Genomic DNA, 16,368 nt, shown 5'->3' on the forward strand with positions numbered 1-16,368 from the left:
TGGAGGCAATCAGAGTCAGAAAATCAATCAACCAAACTGGTTTATGTTGAATTCTTTCACTCAGTGCTCAAGTACAAGGAATAGGTAAGTATGGAAAGGAACATCAAGCTTATTTGATGCCCTTTTCAGTCAGATTTGCAATGTAGCCACTTCTTGACAGGACAAAGATAAAATGGTCATGCCAGAAAAATGAATGGATTCACGATGGGCAAGAGTAACATTTGTTAAATGTGATTGGAGGAACCCTTTGTAATGTGTGCATGAAGAGTGACGATGTGGTTGGAATGCTCAACGCACAATCAGAAGGTTGCAAGTTCAAACACAGGTCCAGCGTCGACTGACCTTACAATCCCTCTGTGGTCAAAACTAAGGAGAAACTCTCTTGAGGAAGTCATCAGTGGTCATAATTTGGAGGTGCTGTGGCCCTTGCCATAGGGATATTGGATTTCCACAGTTGGATCAGGGCCACCAACACAACTGAGCTACCACACAGGGTCTTGCTATGCCTTGGTCTTCAGATACTATGTGCATTTAAATTCTTATGACTCTTAAATGCTTGACTTGTCACGTCCTGCTGTTTGTCGTTTCTCAAGTGTAATCCCCGGGGTCTTCAATAAACAAACAAAAAACTCGCCACGCATTTGAAAGGCTCCGACCTGTTCTCGAGTTCAAGTCCTGGCTCCAAACTTAGCGCCGACCCCACCCCCCCCCCCGGGCATGAGTCATTCTCTCACCCCCACGATCTCTTAATTTGCACCTGGACGAGTGTCACAATCCCTTCCATTGCTGTGCACCCCCCCCCACGACCCTCCCCTGAAAATAGCCTCTGAGAGAGAAAAAAAATCCCTCACCTTTCCTTGCCACCCAAAAAAATACGATTGTCTCCCATATTTGTACGCCATCTTGAGATGCTGTCACATTTAGAATGTCTTTAATGATAAACAATGGTAATGTTATTTATAAAGTTTACTATCTTTATACTGTATATATCTAAGTCATTGGTAAAAAAAAATAACTCAACGCAACTCAACGCATTGATCTGTCTGCTATAAATAAGAGCCACTGCCTATGCCAGTGCCTATCATATATACATATAAACATGTTATCCTCTTCATGGCTGCGTTTATTTTTTTTGCAAAGTTAAAGCACATTGGGCAATGTTCATTTTCAATGGCGATTTGGTTACACAATATAAACCTAGTTACGGGAAAAAAAATAACACACGAACCACCAACTTGTACTGTACATGGTCACGTTCCGAATGGCATGGTTGTGCATCGACGTGGTACAACCAGCACAGGAATACAAGGCTAAGCAGAACGCATCTCATAAACAACAAAACTGGGTGCAAAACGGCACTAAAGTCGATGAGATTGTAATTGTTTGTATATATATAAAACTTAAAGTCTGCAAAGCAGAGAGGATCAATTGCACGTAAACTTGAAAGCAAATCTGAGATCCAACAGCGATTGAAAGTAGGACTAGGATGGTGAGGTGTTGCTCAGGAACAGGAGGATTCCTCCACAAATTTGGCTGTCGCCTGATGATGCTAGCAGTAATTACCGGCGAAACGTCGTACAAAAAAATGTAAATGTTGTGGATTTACTCTCCAACACACCGGTGTACTGTACTATCAACGAATTGGCATGTTCTGTTTACGCGACAAACATTACTAATCGGCTGTGTTGGCTGGTGGCGGGTTTAACGACATTAAATTTATGCTATGTAACCCAACAAAAAACTCTATTATGGATAGAATTGGTGGCAAAAGCCTCCTACGTGTTAAACTAAGGCGTTGATCCCGAACAGTTTTCGTTCGGTTATTCCAGGGGTTGGGGCCTACCACCATTGTCTCTGTGCTGTTCGCCTTTGGGCGTCCTCTGGTCTAACACCGTTGGAAACTCGGCTCTAAAGAAAGCTGTCCCTGGTGTGGACCAATCAGTTTCAAAGTCATGTTCACCACAAGTATGTGTGGTTAATGCAGGCAGGATTCCTTGCAAAAGGTTTCAGTTTGGTGTTTTAACATTTTTAACACAAACTGTTTTATTGCCAGAAAGTGTAAAACCTATTCTTATAATTTAAAACGAGTTTGGTTCTCGCATGGGGAGGGGTATTGAGCAGCAAGATGGAGGAGCTTATAATAATTGGGGGATTTGCCTGGGGGTGAAATCATCCAGATGATATTTAGCAGACTTATTTTGTAACAGTTTGAGGATAAAGATAACTCAATGCCGTTCCCCGCGTAGATCAAGGGGGACTGAATATGGTGTTTAAATGAAGTTCACAGCAATGGGTTTGTATTTGAGTAGCTTTTCGAAGATGTTGATCAAAGGAGGAATACGTTCGAAATCGGTCCTGTATGAAGAATTTTCCATTCCTCATGCACTTAATATTCCCACGTAGAGAGGTTTCAAATGTGGAAGATGGGTCCAGCAATAAGGTTTCTACACAATGAAGGGCAAAGGAAAGGAGATCATCGGTGCTATCCGAGGATGACGTTTTTGATGTAGATAGCATGTCAGCGAAATCCAAGGCACACATTGGTTTCAAATCAAATACTGCACAGGGGGTCTTGTGAGACTTGTAATATTGATGTCAGAGGGTCGGGGGGGGGGGGTTGGTCTGAAGGTTTTGCTCAAGATATGGCCTACAGAGACGGTGGGAGTTGAAACTATTTATGACGTCGGTCGCATCCGAGGATATTCGGACACAGATTGGTGATTTACATTTGAAGTCGGTACATTTTCTCAGAAAGACACCAGATATTTCCACGTAGTATGCCTAGACTGGATCTATTTGTGAAGTGATCAGCACAGGCCGACCATTTCGCACCACGGTTGTATTCCTTGCCTCATGAGAAGAAGGATTAGCAGCCTACTGGCACACTTCGGAGAAAATGGAGAGTTACATTTAGTTCGTTGTTGTTTTGGTGTCACAGGCTCGGGGGCGTTGCAAGTGGAGATGCTGGTATAGCAACAGAACACGTATGTGTGTTGAGTTTATATTGTATGTGATTGTGTACAACTGCCAAGGAGTTCGAGCAATTGTTTTGCTCGAACTCATTGGCTTGTTATGATAATGTCTTTATGCTTTCCCTTTCCCAGGAGTTCACCGCCCTCCAAATCCACGTATTGAGCCTGAACACAATAATTCCCATGTAAGCTGATGAGATCAGAGTAGGCTCCTGGGAGGATAACACGACGCACTGATGGGGGCCAGAATGAGACAAGGCGACGAAAGGAGGTCCAGTGTGTACGCGTTCTGGTCTGCCGATAGTTGAGCATTAACATCTTCCCAGCATTCTTGATTTAAAACGTACACAATTACGATGACTAGTCAGCGTCTGTTTATTTGTACACGGTAGATATTTAATTATTTTACATTACGTGGGATCAGGCAGAAGACGGCTTGTGTAGCTTGGTGCCTCTACGCTGCCCCGGGAGGTGGCTATTCCACATGACATGTGACACTGAACCTCCCAGAATTCAATATGAACACAGACGATGTCAAATGAACGCACGTAGAGGCACTGAAAGGAGCTCACTTTATCTCCTCTCGCGAATATCTCCATTGGAGAGATGAGGCGAGAGAAGAAGAAACAACAGTTAATTTCACGACCGTAACACCATTAATCTCATGGACGACCCGAGCAACTTGGTACGGCAGACATCCACACTGTACTGGATATAACGCGATGGGGTGCCGTCCGTTCTGCGATGGAGTCGATCGGAGGCGGACTTTTACGTCTGCTCCATCTCTCTCGTGGATGTCCATGGGAGAGCTGAAGTATGAAAGCTACCCGTGCCCGAGTGACATAGCTCTCAACGCATGTGATCATTATTTTATATGATACGCTACATGTTGCGAATATCACAAGGACACCCATGCATGCCCCCACCTCCCCCCCTGCAAAGCTGCAACACTAGTTAATGTTTAATCTTTCCCTTCTATCTCTCGGGTGAATATTGCAGCAGCGTTGATACGAACGATCTCCCTTGCTCAAGAAACACCTTGCTTGAGCTTAAGCGATAACACCGGATTATATTTGCATTATCTTTGACGCCGGGATGCTCTGCGTCTTGTGCGTGGGGCACAGGGGCCTTCGCTGACAGCTCGCAGGTCAAGGGGTCAGCTTTCGAAAGCACAGCAAGCGTCTGTGACACGGCAGGGGCACAACGTCGTCCTCTTTTCACGGCTCACGGTCACGTGAAGCTCTAATTTTACATTGAGGCGGTTGGTTGAGCCCAAATAAGTGAGTGGAAGATGGCAGCCTTCGGAAGGTGGCGCCGTGGTGGCAGAGATGTTAACTCCTTCGTCTGGTATTCAGGAGGTCGTGGGTTCGATCCCGAACCTGACGTGGGTTCGATCACGACCCACAAAGCGGCGCTTATTTTAATCAACGCTTGAGATATGATGGGCTGTTGTTTGAACTCGTTCTTCTAGTGTAGTGCTCTGCCAAAACACGACCCGGAAAGCTTACATATCTACATGTAAAAACATAAACACATGTGAAAATCATATTCTATTCTATTTCGGATTTATATGGTGCCCTTTCCAGGGCGCTTTAAATACATATTAAACACGTTAAAGTCGTGCAATTGCTTGCCCATGCCATTGCTGGCAGAAGGGCTTCCTCCATGCTGAGCAGATATCTTGAAAGTGGTGAAAGTACCCAGAACTTTGCTCCACCACTCGCAACCTGCTGAGAAATTAACTGTAGGCGGCTTATGAAATGTGTCCATTATATCAACTGCCGTGTTTGGAGACACAGCATGCACGTGTGTGTGTGTGTGTATATATAATATAATTCACACTTTATATCTGTAAGCACTCCAATGACTTTTTCTTTTTTTACTGCTGCTACAATTCTAATAAAAACAGTGCGTCATAATTGCTACTTTTAAATTGAGCCAAGTCATTACCTCTGCTACACTACAGCTATTAGGCATGAATGGCGCATCAAGGTTCCTTTTTTTATTTGAGAGAAGATGGATTTGAAAATGCGATGGCCTCACCAACTTGGCCTCCCATGCTGTCAGTTCCTTCTCAAATGGAGCGATGAACGGGGATCCTTTGATTGTCGTCGTCTTCACCATGTGATCATCCAGCAACACCTGCAGAGAAGCACACAGAACAGAGCATTGTGAACAGGATCTTAACTCAAATGCCACAAACCCATCTTGATGTTCTTGTGTGTGTGTGCGATTGTGAGGAGAGCTTTAGCAAAGTGGTTATTGCATTGTGCTCCAATCTCGACCATCTCAATTTGAATTTCACCCAGCATTAAATAACTACCCGGTGAAGTGTGTAAACATCAGCATTGGGGAGACAAAGTTGGTGGGGAATGGTGATACCCACACCACCGCTTTCGTTTGTATTGCTTGGCCTTAATAGGTACTTACTAAAAGCACATTCTCCAACAGTCTTTGTCTATACATATCTGAGTGTGAGAATGAGTAGGCCTATGATTATGCATGGTGATTGCCTATAATACAGTTCCTGTCATCAGGCTTCAATTTCAGTCCGTGTGCATAAGTAGCTATTGGTATCTGAAGCGTAAAGCCTTCTATACACGAAACCAATTTTGCTGAGAGTCAACAGTTTGATTCTCAAAGCGAGCAAGCAACGTATGAGCATCGTAATCCAGACTTGTTTGTCACGCTCCATCATTCAGAGTGACGTGCAAAACGACAACTATTAAGAAAATATACACATGAATATATAACGACCGTTTCAATGGCTATAGTAAAGCAAAAACACATATAATACAACGCTCAGTATGGAAATTGGTGGGCAATGCATTTAAATGCCATTACACAAGTACAAACAATCCCTTTTGAGACAGGCACCCCCAGAAAATGAGCCATGACTTTCTGAACGGATCTATTCCGCATCAATAATTAAAACTCAAAAATATACTACTGTTGGTATACAGTATTCCCTCATTATCCGCGAGGGATACGTTCCAGAGATTCTAGCGAATAGCAAATTTCACGGATAATGAGATTGGCCTACAAAAACCTATATTTTTGGTTTTATGAATTTCCGTAAACAAATACATCACTTTATTGCTCATCACTTTATCTCATCCCTTCTCTCTCTCTCTCGATGGAGTCGTGTAGAGTTCCAGATACGATTCGCGGACGGCCAAAGATTGCGGGTAGCAAGTCCGTGAATACCGAGGAAATACCGTATCAGCGACGACGGGGCTGAGGCCGCATGAAGGCTCGATGCATGGGGGAGCAGCTCTACACAGTGAAGGCAGTGCTCATATTTCATCTGTCAAACGTGTGGCTTGAACCCGGGCTCTCTGAAGTGCTGGCTCAGTGATTTGACGTCGGCCAGCACCCGAAGGCACAGTCCACCCACTCGCATGCGCGTTACTTTCTGCCGCTGTTGTATTTTCACTTTTTTTTTTACGAAGAACGACGAAAGCTAGCCCTGAACAAACAGTCTCCATTTAACAATTAGCATCCCCACAGTTTTGGATATCTGTCAGCCAGATTTTTTGGAGGCTGAGTTGAGCTAGTTATGCAAATCCCCATTATATGTGTGGAACTTCCACCTTATAGAGCAAAACGCTTGCCAGTAGTTGTTCGTAGATAAAGTAAAGAGCTGAACGATTTATTTTGGCCATTACGTACTCATATAAAGATTGTCATGTGCTCATCTCTGTTGGTGAAATTCCACATTCATCTGACAGGGGACCGGTCATTCCCTTGCACAGCCAATATTGACTTTCCATGAGGTAAACGCTTAGAGAGATGGTGGGCTGAGATTTGAATTGACCACTTTTTTTTGTGAGTCAAGCATTCTGCTATCGTGTCACCCTGTTAGATTATGGAGGTAAAGCGTGAGGACTCCCACCTACTCCGAGGTGTCTGGCCAGTGTGGCAGTGTAGGTCAAAGACGTCGAGAGGGCCTCTCTACATCTCCCTCGAGCTGAAGCACTTTCACCGGCAGTGATGCGGTACGCTGGTGATTGCAGGGCTGCTCCTTAAAACCTTTTCATTTAGACGACATCAGATTTGTGTGCGTGCGTGTGATATAACTAGAGTGTTTAACTTAAATCGTAATTCTTCATTGCTCTTATTCTACTGCTCCTGTGTGTGTTGTAGAAAAAAAATTATGCCTCCCTGGCACATCTTATTAGACCTGGCAATGACGTAAAAAAGATCACCAAAATCAAATTCCGCTCTCTGCGGAGAAGCGTGATTTATCGCGAAGTGAATAATGGATTGTTGAAGCTCTCATGCAGCTAGAGCAGTTCTCAAACTGGTACAGCGTGCTCCAATGATGTTAACAATAACTGCTAAGAGGACAAACATCTTAACATAGTTAAATAATACAGAATATTGTGAGTTGAGCTTTCTAAACACAGTGACAGACGGCCAACAAACTTGGGTCTAATGGCACCAGATACGTTAAATATGACGTGGAATTGCACTTAATGGACAGACATGTCAGTTTGTTATATTTCAGTTTCTACTTTGTATGCCTTCAAACTTGCCCGAGCGGTGATGTTGCAGAACAGCCGACTCGCAATCAGAAGGTTGAGAGTTCAAATACAGCCTATTGTCCTCCCACAGGCTGGAACGTGAGAAGTGAACGCCGTTCACTCTGTGGGGTGCTTGCCATCGGAATGCCTAGGGCTCAAAATATTAATATCCGTTATTGTGGAAAAATAACAAAATAAATACGCAGACAATGTCTCCTTTATATATCCATCTCCATACAAAAAAACTTATTTTTTACACAAACTAAGAGCTGAACGACCTTCTGGGAGTGAATAATTGCAGCAGCAATGATTTAAAGGGAACAGCAACTCTAGACCGGTTTTGACACGCAGTGTCTCACCAGCAGTCAGGCTTGCTTGAATCAACGCTGCTGAACCACCTATCACACCTCCAATTATCACGGTTGGCCACGTACAGTGCAAAAGAAGTGCAACATATATACACAACATCTTATAGGCAAGGACTCTCTTTACGTTTTATATAATCATTCGTACTTTGAATATTGCTATGTATATATTCAATACAGTTGTATTCATATATTTATCTATTGCTATTTTATTACATTGCAGGCTTAATATCTTCCTCTCGCGGTGGATTGGTCATGCCTGATTACGATGAAACATGATTTCTAGAATTTCTATGTTCAGTTACAATTGTATTATAAACGGTGTATATTTGAACAAAGAGTGTATAACCATGAAGGTCTCCCTCGGTCACGTCAATAAAGTGGGTCATTTAACCATACTTCGCCACGCTGGTTCGTGCCGATTGGTGAAGTGGGGGACACCCAAGACCAGTTCAGCTATCACGAACTACTGATGTTCACCGGAGCTGAGACTCAAACTCAGGCCATCGGGTTCACAGTGCAGTCTGCTAACCGCTTGACCGCTGCTTTCCCAATGCGAACTGTATTTCAGAGTTTTAGAACTTACAGTCGCCCTTTGCTTGATAGCTACGCATTCAGGAATATTCAAGCATAAGAAGAGTTGCTTGCTCAAGCGAGGCTCTCGCTCTGCAGGTTTTGTGAGGCGTCTTCATCTGTGAGTGCATCAGTGAGTGAATGTGTGGGGAGGGTTGGCATAGTGGGTTTGTTGCCTACTACGATCCCAGTGACCTGAATGCAATTCCCGCCCATGCACATCGCCAGCGGCAAGCGGTACCTGAATCTGTTTTGGTCTTTTCTAGGATGACCCAGCTTTAAATGAGCACACGGTGCAGCATATAATTAGCACCGCCATGAGGACAAAGACAGAGTGATGTTGAGCTTGCCACACCACTTTTTTTACGTGCCATGCCAGTCTTAATAGGAGCTCGCCAACAGCACTTGCCCGAGCGGTCCACAGATGGGATGAGGATATTTCGTACAGCATGTCTTTGTATAGACGTATTAGTGCTGTGTCAGTGCATGCATTTACAATTGCATATTTGTCAGTGTGCACTCCTTGCATGGAACACTCAGTTCCTATATCAAGTCCTGGCCACGAAAATGTCAACTTAATAAACAAAACTGTCACTTCCAGGTCGGATCCAGAGGAGGTCTCGACCATGAAAACAGGCGAAGGAGGAATGACGCCTGAAAGATACCCCTCCCTTAAGAGGAGTCGGAATACTCAACAAGGTGCATCTGCAGTCAGCCAGGACGCCAGCCTTTCCTGACAGCCCGTCAAGGAAAGCTGGGGGCAGCGGCTGTCTGAAACACTCTGCGCATGCAAAGCACACAAGGGGTGAAAGGCTTGTCTGTTCTCTGCTGAGAGTGCATCATTTGCACGAGCACTGTCTCTGTTAGGAAATACAAAGGAATATCACCGATGTGTCAAGGGTGCACGTATGTCTCGTGCGCGAAAATGTGCGTGTATGTGTGGAGCGATGGCGCAGTGGTTAGTGCATTTGCGCTACAAATCTGGCAGCCTGAGGTCAATTCTGAGTCACAGATATCACTCAATGGTGATATTCTAAATCATCCTGGGGCTTCCTCTAGGTCAACTTAGCCACCGCACATAAGTGTCTGGTGCAGTGTGTAAACACAAGCAGTGGGAAAACAAAAGTGTTCAGGTGTGATGCTGGCCACACCATCCTATCGCGTGCTGTGTTGACTATGATGAGACGTTGCTACTCACAGCGCTTACCCGAGCAGCCTGCAGGGCTATATTGGGAATCGCTGTGTGTAGGTTATTTGTCAGTGTGTTTGTTTGAGATATGATGGAAAGGCTAGGAGACGTACGTGTGTGTGTGTACGTCAGTGTATTTGATGGGTTATGTGCGTGTGCGTGCGCGTGCACATCGCAGCTGGGAAAAATGTCTCAAACGTCAACATCAAAAATGATCTTGGCTGTCACAATTTAATTTTCTTACCAACGGTAGCAATTTATTTGCGGCCCGTGCCAATGGACAGAAGTCAAAGTGTCTTCATGCTCAAACGAGAATGGGAGCAACGCTTATCACCAAGCGTGACCCTGAACCGGTATCATGGATTCTATATTCCTATGGCAGGGGCCAATATTAATACAGGGCAACCAAAATTGTCTTCTCACAAAGTGATTCTCATTATCCCCGTGAATATAAACGGCGAAGGGAACTGTTGGCTGGATTTAAACTTGTAACCTTCAAAAGCGACATGAAGTGTGTACGCAATTTCAAGTTACGGAACCAGGCAGCAATGGAGTGAACTTCAGAGGTCAGTAACTAAGAGGAAAGCCTCAAAGGCAGCCAACGGGAGACTCGAAGAGCGGATGTTGGTTGGAGGCTATGGTGTCGCCTGCATAAGTTGGGGGGTATTTTGGGCAAGAAAACAGCAATGGCGAGACGTCACCCGTCAACGACCCGCACGTTGTGAATGAACACTCACGCAACTTCTCTTGACAGGTAAATTATAAAAATGTGTTTTGTCAGCTTTTCATTTCTTTCTATTAGAGACATTGACATTAACAGGTGTGATTGGTGTTGAACGTTGCTTCGTTTCCTCATTAAAGAGTTTAAATACCAGTTGCAGGTCTCTGGGAAATGCCGTTGTTTGGGATACATTAATCCCACTTTAACGTCATTATTTACATATGTAACGCTTGCAACTTGCTATTTGAAGGAATAAAACGACCTCAAAGTGAGAAATGCCATTTGAATTAAGGAGGTTTTTATAAATGCACATATTTCAAAAGTAGTGACTGCTTTTCAACAAAATGTATTGAAATGCTTCATAACATACACGGCCAACACATGCATCTTTAAACACTACTTTATAGGTAGGCTATGACTAACAACAGTATGATTAATAATGTGTTTCCTTTGGGTTAGATCGCTGTGTAGGTGTAATATGTATTTTTTTGTTTACTTGGAACCCTCCACCACCCGACAGAGGCAATAAAATCAGGTTGTCACGTCTTGGGTAAAAGTGCCAATCGATTAGGTTTTTTTTCTTCAGGACAAACTGGAACGTAGGAAAGGAAAATGTTTGTTTGCTTCTGATTGTCGTGGGTTTCTCGGGTGGTGGGAGGGTTACAGTCAACAAAACATTGACATCATACCTACACGACCATCTAACCCAAAATAAAAAAATGCAATTTCCTGGAATAATAACGACACAATGAGCGATCCGAACACAAGTATGTGCAGATATGCTATTTTAAAATTAATATATACGTTATGGATACAGACATACGCACCGCATTACCATTTGCATATACGTGCTTACACACATACATAGCATGGACATGCATACAAAATAAAAACCGCAATGTAGTTTCAACTTTACGTAACATTGCCTTCCTCAAACAATTGGGATGATGCTCAAATGTGTTGGTGGCCCTGAGATAGCGGTGGAAATTCTACATTCCAATGGCAGGAGACAAACCTTCGATAGGACAACGGCTGACAATATCCCAACATGTGGCACAAACGTGCAATGTAAAATGCATTGTTCCCACGTCATAATTTTTTCATTCGAATTCTAAATCTTTTTTTTTTGGAGTCAAAGTCAACAGGGTGACGATACGTCCTGCTCCAACTCCGACAGCCAGCAAAGTGCGACACCGTGTCAGGGCCTGAAGACCGCAGTGTAAGAGCAGTCCCTGACACTTGTCTCATCCACTACTGGGCCGTGCCTCTTCATGATCTGTAAATGATGCTTCGCTGCAATTGCCAGACATTGCACGTATAACTGCAATGTTCACCATCTTTGGGTTGGGACAGGCTACATTCGGTTTTTAAAAAAAAACTATAGTTCTATTCTATTTAGGATTTATATAGCTCCCTTTCCAGAGCACCTTACAGCTGTCTTGCACGCATATGTATTACTGAGGATACTAAATATACATGCAAGACAATTGAATGTATAACTGATTATATTAAGTACACATGCAAGACAATTGAATGTATAACTGATTGTATTAAATACACACGCTGGACGATTGCAATTCAAACACATTCAAGTCCTCCATTAAAGTCACAAATAGCGCCGGTTAACGACAATTATGAAGCAAACCAAAAGAGCTGAACTCCCGGAATTACCAATGTGATTTTAAAAAGACGCCGAGCTGCCATCTTCATCAGAGGATGGCCAACGATCGATGTCCGTATTTATTACGAGAACGCATTTATTACTGCCCAAGCTCCGTGCAACGTACAACAACGCAATGCCCGATCCACAAATACAAAGGAGCCATCGCAGCGATGCACTCCGTTTGAAACCTGACGCGGTTGTCTGGCTTGACCACCTGAATGTGAAATTGCAGCTGTTGCTCTGCGTCCACATCGGCCGTGCGAAACGAGAAGAAGGCTGCCCATACTGAGGCCTTCACACCTGCACGTTTGAGAACGTGGTAGAAGCGTGCGTGTGTGGTCGTCTGCTGAAACCGGGGGGATCTCGACGGCGTGGGTTTGGTGTGACGAAGCAGTCACCGAATCCCCTGAGCCGCCCAGCCAACTCCGTTGCATTTGTCTAAATATCACTTCATACGTAGTAGCATCGAATGTCATGTATATGGTCAACAGGAGACTGTAACCCCCTGCAATAACCACAGGCTCGGGGCTGGCAATTGATATTAACACCACAGAATGTTCATTTGAGCATGCAGACAGTGGCTGTTTGAGTTATAAGGTCGCTTTGAGCAATTTCTGCGATAAAACGTGTATAAATCACACCTTTTCACACAGCCTATATGATGAATTTCCTATGCTGACATGAATGGAACTGAAATAAATGGAAGCAGAGCCACAAAAGTACTGTGAATAATAGTGTTCACAAGGTATACGGTTTCGAACGCGGCAAACTGCAGGACAATTTGACCGTTTTAGGAGAGGGTATGCACGTACGTACGTATGTTGAACTTCTTTCCCACCGTACATAGCCAACCGTGCTAATCGGTATGCCTGATCGATCGTGTCCACATGAAGCAGTCTGTAGATCAAGCCGCTTCAGGCTGGCCTTGATAACCACACCGCGCTATGATACAACCTGCCCGTGGGTTGTTGCCTTAAGGCGACATCTGCCATCAAGTCAGGCATTATCGACGCCAATTGTACCACACCCTGCATGACTCCACGTGTGGGTCAATTTTCTTTCTGGGCACAGAATTGTCGCCGTGTTGAACATGCGAACAATGGCCAAAGCACAATTGTGATTCCCAGAATTCGCAATGGCCACTGCTCGCAAACATACAATGAATTCAGGCTCGTCGGAAGTTAGCCAAGATAAATTACACTGATTGATAGTGCCAGGGTTGTCTTGAGCCTTAATTACCTTGTTATGCTTACTGGGTATGTAATGATACATTGATTAATTGATTAATATTGATTCTTACACCCATGATAGATGCATCACACGTGTAAAGCATCGTTTGGTTTTGATATAGATACTTTGTACGAAACTGGTCTATGTGAGCTCTGCGGCCACTACATAGTGTGGCATTCACCACAATGTAAAATAAAACTAAATGTTTCTTGAATAAAATCTTGACGACAAATCACGACAATTCATACAATTTGTGAGGGGTCTACACACCACGTTAGTCTCAAGGCAAAGTTTTGTTGTTCCTGAGCAAGTGTTGACGTGTCCATATTCTGATGGCAGGACGCAGTTTCAAAAAGTGGTCCCTGTGTTATCGATCGCAGAGGGATGATCATATGGATCCGAAAATATATTCAACCTCACAACCCTTGAGAGTTGTCTCCAAGTCAAAACCCAACCTCCACGGGGAGCTATTTTCAGGATCCCACCAGCAGGGTTTAGTGTCTTCCCCTTGGTTGCTAACCTCAGGGTGCCACTCTCATGCCTGTCTCGTTTAGCTGCCACCCTCCTCCAAACTCTGCACTTGCCATCACCCGCGGGAAACCTCTCTCTCTCTCTCTTATTTAATAAAGTTGCACCTTCAACACTCATGCACAATCACACTGGGGAGCACATGCAGGGTGAGAGCCACGCATGTCCATCACAACCCATGGCTCATCGTAGTTTGAGCCACTGCACCTCAGTCAAAAGAGATCAATGCTTAATGAAGAATTTCAAACAAAAAAAAACTGTCGGAATGCCATCATAGGCAAGGATGAAAATAAGAGTGGTGAATAGGCAGTTGTATTTAATTCGTTATTTTTAAAACGGGACACATTAAACCTGCTGCGTTGTTATGAATACATATTAAATAAATAAATATCCCCCCTTCTATTGCAAATGTCAACTCACACCATGCATTATATACTTATTTTTGCTTGGTTTCATCTTCGTAGTCAACACGGGACGCTGAATTGAACGGCAGAGGAAGGAAAGGGGGTAAGCCCTGAGTTTTTGAAATGAAGATTGCTCGACAGCCTATTGCAACAATTGCCCGGCGGTGAGCCTATTCCAGACAGCAGGGACATAGATTGAATGAGAGGGAGGGGAGAGAGAGAGGGGAGATGGGACGGCTGGAGCGGGGAAGAAGAATAGGGAGAGATGAGGGTGGTAATTGGAGGTGGGTGGCATAGAATCTTGCAGAGCGCGAGCGCCACTGGAAAGCTAAAATGGTCTTTTATGACACACTGAGTAGGCATTCGTGCGCTTAATGTATCCTCCAGACATTTTTCAGACAAGTTCAACAAATTCCGCATCATATCCTGCAGACTTTAAAACGGGCGCATTGTGTTTGCACCCTTCGTGAAGCTGACGGGCCTCGAATACCGATGCTGCACGGAGGAACCCAAAATGATTCCTGCCTTTTCTACACTACGCTAACGTGCATTATGCAGCACACGAAAACGTGTATCAATTCACGCACGCATGCAAACGTATTGGATACAGAGATCATCAAAAAGTCAACAGTTTAAGTTTCATTAAAATTAATTTATGTTGGTGCTCCTAAGGCAGTGATATAAATAATTATCATTTAGACTTACTTTACCAACCGCGGAGGGCAAAGGGTCTGTTAAACACTGATCAGGATTTGAACTCGCAATCTCCAATCTGCGAGTGCGGCATTCTCATAATCATCCATTTGTATTTAGACTGCAGGAGGAGGAATCCGATGAGCTATGCAGCTCTTTGTCACAGATGTCCAGTAGGGGCAGGTCAACAAGTTACAATAACAAAAAATACAAAAACATATCTGGCCATTGATAGTCAATATTTGTTTATAATCAGAATAATGATGGAGCATTTTCCAATGATAATTTATAACCAGGATCATTGTGTCGAAAATTACAAAGCGTTAACTTGAAATTCCAATGTATAGGTTTCTTAATTCGCATATAAGATGAGAGGCTGTCATGATTTGTTTTCATACGATTAAAGAAAACAACCCAACGTGGCATTTCCACTGCAACTAGAACAGAAGGGTTTAATAAAAAAATTGTACGTCAATGAAAACTGGGCTTCGCCATTTAATGTGGATAATTAAATAAAGTAATTAAAATAAAAACAGCGTGTACCAGTTAAGAAAAACGCTCCTGGAAGCAAACACATGGGATCCAGTTGAGCAAATTGGCAACTATTAATAACGTATTGGGTTTTTTTATGACTTAGAAATCACGCTGTGCATCGTACAGACCCATGCTGCATACTGTCGCCAGGCGTGTTTCTCCCTCCCTGCTCAGACGAGCAATGCTCGTGGTGTTAATCTCCATTGGTGGCCTTGAGCCAATGGTGTACATGAAACTTTACTCAGGATGGGGGAATCAGTCTTTCCGGCTGACAAGCATTGTTGACATAAAAAAACAAACTACTACTATTATTGTTATTTGGTATTTATCTTTGTGTGTTTGTTTCCCCGTCCCCCACCCACCCCATCCTGTCACAAAAAAAAAAATCGAGCACGCACACACGAGTCGTGAACATCTAACGAAGCCCTCCAACCGCGGCTGAATAGCAGGTGCGTCAGACGTGAATGGGAGGTTCTGAATTGGTAATAAAAGCCAAGTGTCCTTATCAGGTGCAGCTCAATGCGCCGGGATTAATCAGCAATCAGCTGCACATGAGGCGGAGCACAAAGCGTGTCAACACATCCTGTCAGCCGAACGCGTGGGGTTCAAGGGGCTAAACGCTTCACCCCCAATTCCTCCCACCCTCTCTCCCCTCCCCCTCCAAGGCGGGAACGCAGGCGTGAAATTAAATCGTTGGGGGTACGTTGCTTTGAAACGTTTTTTTTTCTCTCCCCTTCTCCTGCGAGCAGATTTTTGCTCCATTTGACAGCCCATGGCACGCTGCGTTGTGACCTGTGCTTTTCATTACTTCTCTCGAAGCGTCCCAAATAAAATGAAATTCCAAGGTAAGGAGGGCCATTGGTTAAACGCTTGGGCTAAGGCGACTCGAGAATACGCTTCAGCTCCGCCCCTGCTTCTTGAAATCGTCTCGGATCTTATTAACAAACCTGGGTCTCGTTGTTTTCAATGT

At 44.0% G+C, this 16,368-nt stretch overlaps 1 protein-coding gene across 4 annotated transcripts in view; it reads right to left on the bottom strand.

Annotated features, from left to right (window-relative positions):
• LOC116942267 (dynein axonemal heavy chain 3-like) overlaps positions 1-16,368 on the bottom strand; it is an 859,832-nt gene that overhangs the window by 394,079 nt on the left and 449,385 nt on the right. For all 4 annotated transcript variants that reach the window (XM_032953964.2, XM_032953963.2, XM_032953966.2 and 1 more), the window contains one exon: positions 5,016-5,114. In XM_032953964.2, coding sequence (XP_032809855.2) covers positions 5,016-5,114 — 99 coding nt within the window. The remainder of the gene's footprint in view (positions 1-5,015; positions 5,115-16,368) is intronic.

This window comes from Petromyzon marinus, chromosome 14, assembly GCF_048934315.1.
Source record: "Petromyzon marinus isolate PM22_M1 ecotype Great Lakes invasive population chromosome 14, UKy_Petmar_22M1.pri1.0, whole genome shotgun sequence".
NCBI classification, from domain to species: Eukaryota; Metazoa; Chordata; class Hyperoartia; order Petromyzontiformes; family Petromyzontidae; genus Petromyzon; species Petromyzon marinus.